Source organism: Pinus tabuliformis, chromosome 5_2 (assembly GCF_031772625.1).
Source record: "Pinus tabuliformis cultivar Carrire ecotype Pingquan chromosome 5_2, CPIR1, whole genome shotgun sequence".
In the NCBI taxonomy this organism is placed as follows: Eukaryota; Viridiplantae; Streptophyta; class Pinopsida; order Pinales; family Pinaceae; genus Pinus; species Pinus tabuliformis.
The window spans coordinates 381,146,844-381,163,168 of NC_142306.1; the positions used below are offsets into that span (position 1 = coordinate 381,146,844).

The 16,325-nt window shown below is 33.5% G+C and overlaps 1 protein-coding gene across 1 annotated transcript; it reads left to right on the forward strand.

The window, feature by feature from the left end:
• The first annotated feature begins 9,003 nt into the window (after nt 1–9,003).
• LOC149159054 (WUSCHEL-related homeobox 8-like) lies at nt 9,004–10,526 on the forward strand. The gene is made up of 4 exons (XM_089434178.1): nt 9,004–9,097; nt 9,433–9,915; nt 10,065–10,269; nt 10,406–10,526. The coding sequence occupies exons 1-4, from the start codon at nt 9,004–9,006 to the stop codon at nt 10,524–10,526; spliced, it is 903 nt and encodes a 300-aa protein (XP_089290304.1).
• The last annotated feature ends 5,799 nt before the right edge of the window (nt 10,527–16,325 follow it).

A 16,325-nucleotide genomic window follows, 5' to 3' on the forward strand; every position in this document is an offset into this window, starting at 1 on the left:
CTTCTGTAAAAATTGCCCAAGTGATAAACTATTTACGAGAACAAAGGCATTGATACCATACAAACTGATTTGGTTCCAAATATAAAGTTGCCATACGTACCTTTTGTGTGTTTTTCACATTATTGAGATCAAAGAACTGCTCCATCTGTAATATCCATGTGGCGGGATCCTTGCCATCAAACTTCCTCATATCGATTTTTGGAATATGGTGGGTCTTCGATCCAACATTAGAGTCTATGGAATCATGATTAACATTTCTTTTGTTCACATCATGAGTTTCCTTTACAACCTTTTCACCATTAGTAAGTATTTCCTGTAGAAAATTTGTCAAATCTGTCTTCAAATCTGCCATGTCTGTCTTCAAATATGTCCTCAAATCTGCCTTCAGATCATCCATCTTAGCTTCCATGCCCTTTATCTTAGATTCCATGCCATTTATCTTAACATCTATTAGCTTTTGTGAGCGTGACATTTGTTGCACTTGTTCTTGTAATTTTGATATATCATGTAGCATTTCTTCCTCTTCTTCATGAGTCATGCTAGAGCTTTCAGGTTCCTTACTAGGAGTTTGCATTTTCTTTTCTCGGGGCATTAGTTACCGATAATAATACTTTACTATGCCCTTTGAATTCCTTCAAACCAAGCTTATGCAAAATTTAAAAAAAACTACACACCTTTTTTTACTTTGTAGAAGCCTGATATTGAGTCTGATGTATCTCTGTAATTTCAAATCATCCAGTTCTGAAATTGTGACCTGTAGTAGCCTTCTATGTCCTCTTTCCAATGCCACTAGTCTGATCCAAATTAGATTCTCCAAGGAAGCGTTATGCACAATCTCCCGCAGTGACCTGATTATAGAATAGTTCAGTAGAGCGAAAATGTATGAAGTGCCACGTGTCACTGTTTCAACCTTTGAATTTGAAAAATATATAAAGTAAAACTACAGTCCGTGCGCTTTCTGTACCTTCTTACGAAATTTCAATCTGATGCTCAGAAAGAAAATTATGACGATTTTCCCTAGGTCACCTGTTTTGAGTGTAATTCAGGAGTCTGCAAAAAGACCAACTTCCTCAGATCATATCTCCAAAAATATCGCGCGAAAATCTCTAAAATTCGAACCCAAGGTTCAGCGTGATTTCTTCTCAAATGGATTTTTTTTGCGATTTCTGAAACGTCAAAGAAAATAAGTTATAGCGAAAATGCCACGATGACATGTTTGGAGCAACGAAACCCTAGAATCCAAAGCTCTGATAACAAATGTTATGAAACCAGCTCAAGAAAATATAGAAAAGATAGATCAACGCCTGAGAATTCAGCCTCTTTGAGGGGGCAACCTCCTTTACATTACATAAATGAACAATTCTTGGATGATTCAAATGACAAAACCTCCTTTCTATATATAGGAGTCTAAGGAGTCACAATATAATCCAACCGACCTAACAATAATAATATAAAGCCACAAAAATTACAATAGAGGGATTATATGGGCACATTAATAACAATATGGGGGCAATGGGGGCACAACAATGTAAATAAAGGGTATAACTACAATAGTAATGGGGTAATCACTAGTATTATGGGGACCCAACACACAAAATCTACTCCCTGCTGCAAAAGACAACTTGCTCATCTACTTGTCTACTTTTTGAGAATGGTTGTTGTGAGTCATTTAATGAGGTGCTTGGGAGTAATCTTCCAAGACTCCCCCTTAATCACAACCACCGATATTTACCATACCCAAATAATCTCTCAGATGGACAAATTTATATCTTTTGAATGGCTTTATGAATATGTTTGCAAATTACTCCTATGATATTCAATGTTGCAAAACAATTTCTCCATCATTAATAAACTCTCTAATAAAATGATACTTAGTGTGAATGCGTTTGTTGGTTTTCTGGAAAACAAAATTCGTGGAGAACAAAATTGCATAATTATTGTTAGAGTAAACTATTGTATTTCATTATTGTTCCTGCCATAAATCGTTCAAAATTATTCTCATCTAAACTACTTGATATTCTGCATTTGTTGTAGTGACATATTCAACTTTTGTTGTTGACAGTTACACTACTACCTACTTCTTGGAATCCTAAGAAAGGGATCCCAAGTCCATGTGAAATACATAGCCTAACATATTATTTTTATCATCAACACTTCTTGCCCAATCACTATCAGTGTAACCAATCAACTTGAAATCAATTACTAAAGTGTATAAAACATCATATTCGTTTGTCCCTTTGACATACCTTAGTAATTTTTCGGCTTGTTTCTAATGTGAATCCTTTGGTGTCCCCATGAATCTTGACACCAAGATCACTACATACATTATATCAGGCCTAGTTGTCGTTAAATACATCAAGCTACCAACCACACTTTCTTATAATGTTGGATTGACACTCTTATTGCACTACCCATTGTCATTGCAACCTTCTTTTATGTTACAATCTTATTTTCTTAATTTCAACCCCATCAGAGTTCGAGTTGGTGTACTTTTGTTGTTCTACATATTAAACCTCTTCAAAATGTAGGAGGCATACTTTTCTTGAGAAGTAAATATCTCATTTTATATTGTCTTAGCTTCTATGTGCAAAACTAACCTTAACAACTCAAAATCTATCATTTCAAACTCACTTTTCATGACTTCTTTGAAATAAAAAATTAGGATGTAATTATTCAGAGTGAAAATAATATCATCTACATATATAACAACAATAAGAATCTTAGTGTCACTCTCTTTTATGTATAGAGTAGGCTCAGCATCAAATTTTTCAAAGCCATTTTCTCATAAGTACGCATCTATCATGTTGTACCATGAACGCAGTAATTACTTCAACCCATAAAGAGTTTTCTTCAGTCTATACACTTTGTCTTCTTGACCTTGCACCTCACAACCCAATGCCTTATCCACATATACTTCCTCTTTCAACACTCCATTCAAGAATGTTGACTTGACGTTTATTTTGTACACCTTCCATCTATGCTGTGCAACTATTGATATCAATGTATGTAGTGTTTCCATTCCTTCAATTGGCACAAATGTCTCTACATAATATCTTCCATACTTTTTCTTGTATCTTCTCACAAGCAACCTTTATTTTAGCCTTTCTATATTTCCTTCAACATTGGTGTTTGCCTTACAGAACCATTTGAAACCCATGCCTTATTTTCCTTTCGAAAGGTCTCCTAACTCCCATGTGTCATTCCTTTCTATTTCTCTCATTCCTTCATTCATTATTGCAACCCATTTTTATTCTGTAAGAACATCTTGAAAATGAATTAGATCATCTACATGACAAAATAGTGCAAATAGAGAATTCAAACCTTCACTACTGTCAACTTAATTTTTCTCATAAATTTCACTTCAATTTTTAAATCTTTGTCTTCTCTTTCTTGCAAAATATGGATAGGACATATGACTTGAAATTATTCTTGGAGAAGACAAAGTTGTGAGTCTCTCAAGTGCGCTTGGAGTAGTATTTTCTTGATTGCATGACATTGTCCTATTTATTCCTCATGGTGTCACTTGACAACTAGTTTGTTGATATCAAATTGGTGTAGGAGGAGTCACCAATGATGAATTACTTGTTTTTTTCAGTTCTTTTTTTTTTCTTGTGGTGTACTTGTTGTTACATTGATTGTTTTCTCCAAACTTCCATCCCATGCTTGCTCTTCTATGAACTGGACATCTCTCTTGATTATGACCTTCTTGGTTAATGGATTATACAGCTTGTAAGCCTTTGATTCATCACTATATCCAACAAATATGCATTTCTCCCCGTTTTTGTCAAAATTCTTCCTCAATTCATCCACGACATGCACATAAGCCACACATCCAAGCAATCTCATGTGAAATACATTATGCTTCTTTCCCCTCAATGCTTCTTCATGAATCATATTCTTCACACTTTTAGTTGGAAACCTATTTATAACATATCTTGTGGAAGTGACAACTTCATCCCAATAATCATTTGGCAAATGCTTTTCCTTTAACATACTCCTTTCCATTTCCATAATGGTCTTATTTTTCTTTTCTTATGTTCACGTGTATACATTGTAAATTGTTTTTGAATATTGTCCTCCTTGTAGAACTGAGGGAAGTCATTTTAGATGTATTCTCTACCTCTGTCAGTCATCGAGACATTGATGTAGTGTCCACTTTTCTTCTCAACAAGTTGTTTGTATTATCGGAAGAACTCAAACACTTTAGTCTTCTACCTTAAGAGTTAGACCCATGTCTTCCCAGCATAATCATCTACGAATGCAAAAAAAGAATAGTTGCCACCAATTGATGGTGTATGTATTGTTCTACATAAATATCAATGGACAATGTGTCAGCATGTCTTTCCGCTTATTTACTTTCATGCAAGAAATGATTCTCTATGTTGTTTTCACAAGATGTATCCTTCACATAAAGTGTTCAATTTTTATATGAGTGACAATCCCTTCAGCATGGCTTTCTTATGCAACAAATTTATACCTCCAAAATTAAGATGACCAAATATGTCATAACCGGTTTTCATCTTTAACCTCTGCTTGAAAATTTGTTTGCGTAACAATAGATATCTTTCTTTCATCTTGGCAATCCACTGATAGTTGTTCTTTTGCACCTTCTGCATTCAAATATGGTTTTATTTTAAGGGGAAACATTCTATTGCTTGTCATTTTCACTTTTACAATCAACTTGTTGCTTGGAAATTTATCCAAAATTGTGCATTCACCAATTTTGAAACAAACATTTTAGCCCTCTTGCATAAGTTGTTCAATGCTTATGAAATTTTTCTTCAAAATTGGGAAACAATATACATGTGAAATATTTTCTTCTGCCATTTCTATGTTAGAATGTTGACTCTTGCTTTGTCCATAATAAACACTTTATTATCAGTCACTAATGTCACTTGAGATTTCACACTTTCATTTAGATTGGAAAACATTCATATTTTCCATGTCATCTCGTTGTTAAACCCTAAATCTAAATCCATACATCCTTTTTCTTCTCTTGTGCTACGTTGCAAGCTAAAAACATTTGCCTTGGTTTTGATTTTCCTTTGGGAAATTTTCATTTTCTTTGTTACTAAGATCGTCTTGTTTCTTCCTAAATTCATTTGCATAATGACAATATTTCTTACAGTAATTGCACTGAACTTGAGATTTATCATATCTCTCACCTTGAGCTTGATTTTGGCTTGAAACTTGATTTGTATTTTGATTGCTACCTCTTCCACTTAAGCTTGAACGGCTTCCTCTTCCACCTCTATGTGGACTTCTTCTTGTTCCTCTGCCTCTACCTTGACTTATGGAAACTTGTGTCTTCAATACATGCTACAATGAAGTATTTGATGTTCTATTGAGGCTATGCTCATGAAAAATCACTTGTGCTTGAATCTCGACCACTGAAAATTGTGAGAGATCTTTTGTCCCTTACATGGTTAGAACAATAGGGTCAAAACTTGATGGAAAAATTCTTAAAATGTTCTGAACTATCCTCCTATCTTCAACTCTCTCACCATGAGACCTAACTTGAGTAACTAGTCCAATTACTTGTGTGAAAATGAGTATATATTGTGAGACTCTTTCATACAAATTGACTCAAAGTCTCTGCATAGCATTTGTATCTTTGTTATCCTCACTTTTGTCATGCCTTGATAGGTTGTATGAAGAATATCTCATGTTTGTTTAGATTTTGTTGTTGTTACAATCCTTGGAAATATGCTCTCATGCACAACTTGAAATATGTGGAAGAGGGTTTTTGAATCTTCTTCCTATTTTCTCTCAACAAATATTTTTATTCTTATGACAAAACATTTTATTTTGTTGCATCACCTGGTTATGGCAATCCATTCTCCACCAAATCCCAAATATCTTGAGAAGAAAACAAGGCCTCAATTCTAATAGACCAATAATCATAATTTTGAGGTATTTGTGGGTTGTTCAAACTTGTGATTGATGTTGCAGCCATATTTAACTATGAAAGAAAAAAACGTCTTTAGATAGGAGTGTTTATTTTCTACGTAAAAAGTAAAACCTAAAAATTTAACAACATACACAATAACAACAGAGTAAAAGGGAGTAACAACACATTGTAAAACAAAGTGAAATATACTAAAATGAGGTAAAAAAAGTGATGCATACACTTTAAAGCTAAAAATGACATCCTGCAAACAAAGTACTTTATATTAATATTTTATAGAGAGGTATATTGTAAAACCCCTCTATCCTATTTCCCCCCAAAACTTTAATCCAGTGTAAATACTTTGCTCCTATGCTCCTCTTCACTATCCAAAAAGACAAATACAAATTGTGATAGTTCATATCACTTGTGGGACACACTTAACTTTTTCATGAAAGGACAAAACATAAGACAAGTTATGGCAGTGAGTCACATAAACTAATTTTTTGTATTAAGTTTTTCATGAAACTACAAAAACATAAAGACAAGTTATTTCTTTTTGGTAGGTAAGCATCCACTCGGGATTTGAACTAGTGCTATGATCCTCTTCACTATCCAAAAACACAAATACAAATTGTGATAGTTCATATCAGTTGTGGGACACACTTAACCTTTTCATGAAAGGACAAAACATAAGACAAGTTATGGCAGTGAGTCACATAAACTAATTTTTTGTGTTAACGTTTTCATGAAACTACAAAAACATAAAGACAAGTTATTTCTTTTTGGTAGGTAAGCATCCACTGGGGATTTGAACTAGTGACCTATAGCAAGGAGTGACTTAACAATGCACCCATTCAATGTCAATCTAAAGCCCAAGGGACAACATAAAGACAACTTATAGTTGAGCCACATAAATTATATTTTTTTGTTATTTTTATTTTAATGAACAGTAACACTTTAATACTCATCAACTCTTCCTACTCAGACCTGCAAAACATTAACTTAACCTTCCTTCAACCTATACACAAAATCCTATCCTTACTATAAAAAACAACTTTGATGTGCTTGCGTACTTTTTGACAATAACTGCTCTCAATCGTTGAATGACTTGGTTGGGAGTAATTTTCCAATATAAACAACACTAATAGGATGAATATTCATTCTTAGTACGAAAGAATAATTTAAAATTTCCCTCTATGTAACATGATTATTTGCAAAGTTGTTACTAAATTCCAAGTTGATACTCTGATGCGAGACTACGGTTTCTATGCAAGGCTGGCAGGCTCAGGAACTTCATCCCATCAGTTAGATGTTGCATTGCAGGCTTTGGCCACTATCGATCTAAAGGATTAATTCTTCTCTATATGAAGATCTCTTACAATACTCATGATTTTAGAAGAGTCTACTCCCTTCCCGGACCATTCTGTCGATGAATTCTTACTGAATTCCATGTTGATACTCTGATGCGAGGCTAGGGTTTCTATGCAAGTTTGGCAGGCTCACGAACTTCATTCCATCAGTTAGATGTTGCATTGCAGGATTTGGCCACTATCGATCTAAATGATTAATTATTTTCTATATGACGATCTCTTACAATACTAATGATTTTAGAGGAGTCTACTCCCTTCCGGGACCATTCTATCGATGAATTCTCACGTTGAGAGGCTAAAGGATTAATTCTTTTCTATCTGTAGATCTCTTACAATACCGATGATTTTAGAAGAGTCTACTCCCTTAACGACCATTATTATACCTATATTGTATAATAATAATGATAATAATAATATTATAATATTTTTTTTAATTCTATGTAAAGACTAAGCTATTGTATTAATAAAGAAAGAAAATATTTACAAAGAGGTACTAGCCTCTGAGGATGGATAAGGCCACCCTCTGTCTGAAGAGCATAGCAGGTACGCAAGGCTACCTGAATTACAAAGATAGAAGTAGTAGAAGTAAGCATGAGCAAAACAGAAACAGGTAGTCCTCTGACTTACAAGAGAGATTCCTCCAAAAAGAACAACAGCAGCAGAATTGTAGAACCAAAGAACCTTTGCTGTTGATATCATCGCGGCACTTGAGGGAAGGAAGACAAGTGATTCCAGAGATCTGGAAACACTGCGAATTCTCGGCATTCCTCTACCCCAAAAACAAAACCTGGGCATCTCGGAAAGAGAAGAGACCCCTCCAAAACTCCAAAACTTGACCATTGAGCAGCAGTAATTTAGCCTTCGAAGGCTCACCTTATGCTTTGCTGTCGAAATCTGGCATAGTTGCATCTTCGTTCACTGGCTGTTGGGAATCCGGTGGGTGTGCTGGCTGCTGAAGCGAACCCAGATCAAGAGCATGCTCCTCAGGATTGACAGCGCCTGGAGGAGGAATAACGACATTGCCAATTTCCTCCCTCGCTTGGGCATTACCAGTCTGAGCCAGCTCCCCACCGTCTTCCTCCTGGCTGTCGGAGTCTTCATCTTCTTCCTCCGTCGCGATTACAGTTATCAGCAGAGACACCCGTGATTGATTTCTCCGGCATCTGAATGTGAAACGAGATGTATGCACTTGACTATCTAGTTGGTCTCACTCCTCTGAAGGAGAAGACGGAGGCGCTACCATAGCCAGCGGCTGAATTGCCCTTGCTTGAACCTCATGTCTTCGACTAATTCCCCAAACACCCCCTCTTCTCTGAACCCCACGCTGTCTCGGCGCCATGAGCAGGGAAACTTGAGAGCTATTTACAGTGGGAGGCCGAGTATCCAAACGCAGAGCCTGAACTCTGCCCCCCAGAACCGGCCTAGTAGAAACCTGAACCAAAGTATGAGTCCTCACTATAATTTTAGCCTGCCAAGGTCGAGAGAGCATACTCTGAGGAGAGGTGAGGCCTCTGCGCACACTGCCAGAGATCGTCTCCTCTCCACTCTGCTCAAAGCACAACATAACAATACACCAAGCATACCCAAACTGGAGCAGATACGCCGTTAAGTAATCCTCTTTTCGGAATTCTCTGGATGCCTCCATAACGAACCCCAACGAATTAGCGTACAATGCAGTTAAGTCCCCTCGGGCGAACCCATCTCGAGTCTGCACAACCTTCTCCTCGGCCTTTAAAGGCATTAATGCCTGGCAGAGCCGCCTTGTGTGGCCGTCTGGCAGACCACCTTAACATGCCAGCTGCCCATCGCTGTTTATCAAGTTGCCACCCGCATCCGGGTAATAATATTATAATATTAATGAAACTGTTTTTTCTTTTTAAAAACAATGTCTTTAATATAATTTTAGATTTTCCCTATATATTTCTAATAAACAAAATTTATTCTAGTTCATTTTTAATATAGCTTAAAATTGAAATTTAAAGGTTCATACCATATTCGTGGCTTTTTGGAATAAAAAAAAGGTTTTCGTCATTTTTTCTTCTGGAGTATTGGAGCATTTCATTTGATTAAGATTTTTGAGGATGTTTTATGGGATTTTGTATATGTTTTTTTATTTTAAATTATTAGCTGAGTTTTAAACAAGTTTTAAATTAAGATGGATTCGAAAACCAGAACAGATCCGGATCCTGGAGGCTATGTTCAATTCCGGAATTGTCAACCCGCCAAGGGAACAAATAAAAACAATCAGAGCTCGGCTGGAGCAATTTGGAGAAGTTCATGATACCAATATATTTTACTGGTTCCAGAACAGAAAATCCAAAATAAAACGAAGACAACGGCAACTGCAAGCTGCACAAAGATACAATTCTAGCACTGAGACTGGGAACCCATCTTCGAGTTTATCTATGTCAACAACATCAACATCTGATCAGTCTAAAACTATGACAGAACTTTCTAATAGTCCTCTGGCAAATGCCATACACAATAACATTGAAGGCCAATACTTCTCGTCTGCTGTGCTCAATTCTTCATTTGCCGGACAGCAATATAATGGGCAGGTAGTGTACGATAAAATAAGTAATTATAATGACCTTATTAACGTGCCAGCAATAGGAGAGGAAGTAGCAGATGGCGCCCAAAGATTTTTGAATCAAGGTACATATTGCTCTAAAAGTACCTCTATTACAATATTATTAGCATGTAGTAACTGAAGATGAGGCTGCCCATATGTACGTACAGTACCGCATTTCTGTTTTATATAAATATTTGTCTTCACCATTACTAATATTAAATTTGGTCTGCAGGAAAAGAAAACGTACAGGATTCAATCGTTAATTCCCACCCATATGTAATAACTGTTTGCATCGATGATCGTCCAATTGTTGTCCCTATGGGGCCGATAAACTCCAGGGCTTTCTTCGGGGACAAACTTCCCTTTGATTCCTCTGGCAGGTCTGTGCTCGTAAATGAATGGGGGGTCATCCAGGAAGGTCTGGAGCACGGAGCTAAGTATTTTCTGGTATGCCATATATATTATTGCTACTTATAAACTGTTTGAGCCCAAGTAATTTTCAGAACATTAAATGCACAAACATGGTCGATTATAAGCTTCATCATGCGTGTACATTTCATTTTATTTTTGCAGATATGAAGGCTTTGGTTTCAACGGACTTGTAAACGGTTGCTCGGACTATGCCAATTCTACATGTTCAGATTTGATATACTGCACGCCCGATATATTTCGTAGATTCATATATAACTTATAATTTAAATGTATGTGAAAAATAGGCTTTTTGGTTCATGGGTGAAAACATAATGATTTAGATACTACCCTAAAACTCCACCAGTCTTTCTTATTTCTTTGTACGCAACAGTATTAGGCGTATTGATTTATACATTATAATTCTAATTAGTAATTGTTACTAAAGTGAAAAAAAGTAAATTGATCACAAGATTAAAGTTTTAAATTAAAATTGTTGAGTAAAGTAAGAATATGATGATCATATCACAGAAAATTTGGAAATGTTAGCTTTTCTAGGATGCAGTGATGTTTCAGAAAGCATGTTTCATTTGCATCATACTTATTGTAAATATCTGTGTGACTTGTTGATTTAGAGAGTGTCTTGTGGTTTCATGTGCATCATACTTATTGTAAATTTCTGTGTGACTTGTTGATTTAGAAGGTGTCTTGTATGTGCATCATGAAGCATTGTGTTATATGTTTCTATGTATCAAAATTTTTGGTGTAACATGTTATGCAAGGAAATAACTTTTTTTACGGTCATGGCATTTGATAGGGAGCAAGCTTATATTGCACTGTGTAAATGTTTTATTTTGTGTGATTTTTAATATTTCTCCTTTGTTGCACTGTGATATATAAAATTGCTAAAATGGAGAGTGGCACCCTGTAAACATTTCATTTGGTGTGATTTTTAATATTTATTTTTTCTTGCACTATGACATATAAAATTGCGGAAGTGTCTCTTTTGACAAGACATATCTCTTTTGTTTATTTTCTTTGCATGTGATACATTTTAATTTCTCCAACTTATCAAGAAAGAATTCCCTTGGAAAAAAAGGTGATGTCATTGTATTTGTATTTTGAGATTCAGAGTATATAAAATAAGAAGAAAGGAAAGAATACTTAGCCTCAATGTTCCAGCATGCAATAGATTTATAACCATGTAATGCCTACTTGTCACGACATTAAATTTCATCTTCTAGTAATATATACTAATATGAATTGTATGGTTCAGTAAACAAATTTGAGTGTGTGAAAGATTAACTATTAATAACTAAAAGTGACCATGGTTGAGTATGATGGCTGAATTTGGCTCATTAGAGATTATAATGATTAACTATAGTCAATGATAGGTTGGTATAGTAAACCACCTAGACAATGTTGATAATTGTTAATGATGGTTGACCAGAAATAGTTAACCTTAATTGGTTCTTGTTTCCCTAATTTAATTTCATAAATTATAGCTTAAAATTTTCAATCAAGTCCTTACTAAACTTGTAAGATGTAATTTATGTGCAAAAATAGACACTATGTCACACAAATTAAATGAAAAGATTATTAAGTTAACTATTCAAAGAAAGATAGAACTAAGTCCATAAGGTTGACTATTAGAAATCTAGTATTTAGGATCCAAAATATAAACTAATAAAGTAAAGAAAGTTTGAAACAAAATTACAATTTAAAAATCCAAATTGTAGAGAGGAACTAATCTTAGGAACTTGGACTACTCAAGGTTACAATAACCAAATATCATGTTATGGGGAGGGTATGCAATGAAATGGTAGAAATGCAAGGATAGCACATTGGTTCTTTTGAAGGTGAAATAAATGAAGGCAACTCACTTAAAATCATTTGGTTAATCAAGTATTTGCGAGTTCCTCACATGTAAAAAAATAGGCTATATTGTCTTAACCTACTTAGTAAGGTGGTTCAATGACATGCAACAATAAGGCTCACTCTTTACTCTCACCATTATGAAGGCTAATTCTAAGTGCTCAAATGAAATAAAATGATAAAAAACAAAAATAATGCTTTTGATAAAAGTTTAATTGATTATGCATGCATTAGAGTCTTTTCATAGACTCCCAATCTTTTATCTAGTCTTTCAATAAAATTGCTTAATAAAAAAATCCTAATTTGTTTATACATAACAATTGAAATATGATAATCAAAGAAGGGGAAATAATTAGTGTATGAAGAAAACAATTAAAATTACATGAAAACATATTTATGATCGAATAACAAAGTATGAATATTTAAGAAAAATAACATGGAAATATATACTAACTTCCATACCTCTACAGGTTAAGACAATACAAGCTCACACAATGGATCCCTTCAATGCATTAGCTTTCACCATTAAGACTATGAAGTAATAAAACTCAAGGACACTACATGTATTATTGAAAGTGAAAGTTGAAGAAGAGTTTAAATGAAGAATTTCCAGATTTAAACATCACCATAGAAGTCACAATGATTGAAGTCTAAATATGTTTTCTAAACTACAATACTTTTCCATATATATATATATATATAAAAACAAAACCAACTCCTCATAATCATCTTCTTATCAAGTAGACATCTTCAATATTTGGAATTAAGGAAAATCATGTTTGGCGGAAAATCATGTTTGGCAGCCTACTAGTTGAGTACATGATTCTCCCTAGTGCACTTGAGAAGGATGATGCACATGTTTTTCCTTCAAACTATCAAGGGAACATGGGAAACAAAATCCATGTCCTCAATTTTTTTTGTATAGTTAAACTAATGAGGATCTATTAAAATGAATTATTTCTTGGGAAAATTAGGTCAAAATAGAAAAAAAGACATGGTAAAAGTGACAAAATATAGGTTAATTTAGGCCAAATTTTAGTTTATTAAAATGGAAAAATATTTTTCAAGTGAAGTGAAGAGGTTGTAGCATTTGCTCGTGGAATAAATTATGTTGTTGGTTGATTCTAAAAAGCCCATATACATTGTCACTTTGCATTGCTTTCCTTCGACTTTTCATCTAAGACTTTACTTTGAGGATTCTATTATTAGCCTTCAAATATTTATCTCACTAATAACATATGTATGTTTACTTGAAAACCATCAAATTTTCCTCCTAATACCTCTTAATCTTCTCCTTTAGATTTTCATTTTATGGAACAAGTTTCACCTTCTATCTATCAATTAACTCATTCTTAGTCTTAATATATTATTCTAAGACCTTCCTTTCTTCAATAGTTCCTTTCATTATTTTTATATTTATGTTTATTCTCTAATGTTTCCTTAGAGTATTCATACTAAACATTTCTTCTTTTAAACATTTCTGCTTTTATTTGAGAATTTTTCTTCACTACATATCCATGTTAATTTTTAAGAGGGGCTCTACTTCTTCTATGAAGATATATTATTATGAAGATATATTATTCTCATCTTGGCATATCTCATTTTTCATCTTTCTTTCACTTTTTATCGTTGATTTTATTTTTCTTGGCCTTTAGTGACCCAATATTGTCATAAACTATTTTATGATATTGATATATTTCCAAAAGGTCATTGGTTATTGAAGAAAACTTTATATTTGGTTTATTTGCAACTTTACCGAAAGATTGTTTCTTTTGCTAGTCAATTTGGTTCTCTCTTTCTATTTTCTATGTAATTTTCCCACTAAATTATGATACCCCTAACCTTTGTTTTTTAAAGACATGAGTATTTTTAGGGTATTGTGATTATTTTTTGAACTTAATGGATGTGTTGACTAGGATTTGAATTAACTCATCATGTGATTAAATTTTTATATTATGATTTTTTTTTTGAGAAATTATGGAAGCGAGCACATGAGCAATAAAGACTTCTTGTTGTTATAAAAATTGTTAAGTGTTCAAGTGCACATGGTGGAGCCCCTCAGATATTCTCCTAGAAAACTTTCATTCAAAGAAAAACATAATAAAACATAAATATTATTCACATAATGGGAAAGAAAGATTATGCTAAGTAAAAATTAGAACTTAGCTAGAGGGAAACACTAAGTTTGGTAAAAACCAATAAAAAATCACTCGTAAAAACCAATAGAAAAGCACAATAGTAGATAAATGTGTGCCTTAAAGGAAAAAGGAAAATAATATTTGTTAATAAAATAGAAAAGGACCTAGGCCTAAAAGTATGACGTGATAAAGAAAAATTAGTTTGGAATACATTATAAAAATACCACTAAGGAGTGTAGAAGTGGAGGGAAAAAAGACTAGTCTCGGGGAAGTTTTTGGTGGTAGCTCATTGGTTGGTAGGAACATGCTTTCTCCCATAGTTTTCCCACCAAGTTATTCCAATCAAGTAATTTAATTATGCTATTAACTATATGTGATGTTATGTGGGGTCTTCTTTTATTGTCTATGCTTGTTTTATATATATATATATATATATATATATATATATATATATATATATATATATATATATATATATGAGTTAGTGAATATGTAAATAGATATACTATAGTAGCGTGAACAACATTGTAAGCTATATTGTTGTATAATGAAAATATGAGTTGTAAGTAAGGTTTTGGATTACAATAAAAAGGTGATTATATTAGGGCAAGTGGGATTATTTGGTGGAGATATAATAATGAGTTATGGAAAAATATTTCTATCTCTTATTTATCTAATGAACTGAAATTTGATTTTAGTTAGAGTATTCAAATATTAGAAAGATGTAATGAGTAGAATGTAAATAAGAGAAGAAAACATGGTAAGTTTACATGAAATCTTGCAAAAAAAAAACATCTGAGTACAAATCAATATTGACTATGTTTATGTGAGACAACTATTAAATAGTTGGCTAAGGAAACATGGGATATAAAACAAGTTTGATAAAACTTATTAATTGTTGCATGAAAATTGTTTAGGGGATATTTTTCCTATACCCTAATATAAATCTAGTGGTGTAATCAAACAATAGTTTAATGATCATTGCTTGGACATGCAAACACATTGAGAGGAATTCTAAGGGATAGTCATGACTACATGCGGTCTAATAATTGTAACTATGACAAGTTTACCATAAAAAAGATGGACTTATAGAAATATAAGAAAGTTACCTAAATAACTATATGATAAAATGAGCCCCAAGAGTTAGCTCAATCGGTCAAATCAAGTGCCTCGCCAATGGGAGGTCACAGGGTCGAATCCCGAAAGCTCTTGGGGTTAGGTCAGTAAATAGGCCAAGGGGTGTTGATGCCCTTCGGGTGGCGTCCACTCAGTGTTTAAAACCCTGGATGTAGCAGCTAGCCACTCACCCGGATATCCGTGAACCAGTAAGTAAAAAAAAAAAACTATATGATAAAATGAGGTTTTATTCTTTTGGAAAGAAAGGACTAGCCAAAGGTTGTATAGGAAAGAGAAAATAGATAATAATGATAGAATATAAAAAAAAAAATCCACGTCCTTAAGGATATATATAATAGCGATATAATATAAGGAATTTTTAGACGTCCTTAAGGATGCCAAATTGAGAAGTGATAAGAAAAATAAATAGGATTTTATTTTCCTCTAGTGTGGAAGATATCATACTATGATGAATATTAACGAGACAAACTAATTATATTAAAGATTGATAAATTGAAATTACATAAATAACCAATTCTAATATTTCATTTTGAAAGTAGACTACCCTAAATATATACTAAAATGGAGTAATGGAATACAAGTTTCTATTATGATTAAATGACCATACAATGAAATAGTTATACAGAGAAGGTAAGAGTAAATTTTTAATTAAGGATTCTAAGAAATGAAGTAAAGAGGATTTTTATTCTAAGAACTTATTTAATTAATAGTTTAATATAGAAAACTAGGGGTCATTAACCCACTTGGCTATTAAATAAAACATGGGGATCATGATGGTCTGTTTAGAAGACATTTAAACATTTAAATATACAAGATATCAAGGAAACTCAACCATATTAAACACATTCACAGCCAATTAACACACAGAACAAAAAATGGTGGAAAAGGCAGAGAGCCATCATGTGGTCTCTCATGTAATTCTCTCTTATTCAAAT

Coding starts and splice junctions, on each gene's coding strand:
- LOC149159054 (XM_089434178.1), top strand. CDS start 9,004: ATGCCTGGCAGAGCCGCCTTGTGTGGCCGTCTGGCAGACCACCTTAAC. Junction 9,916..10,064: donor CCAAAGATTTTTGAATCAAG/GTACATATTGCT, acceptor TTTGGTCTGCAG/GAAAAGAAAACGTACAGGAT. Junction 10,270..10,405: donor GGTCTGGAGCACGGAGCTAA/GTATTTTCTGGT, acceptor TTATTTTTGCAG/ATATGAAGGCTTTGGTTTCA.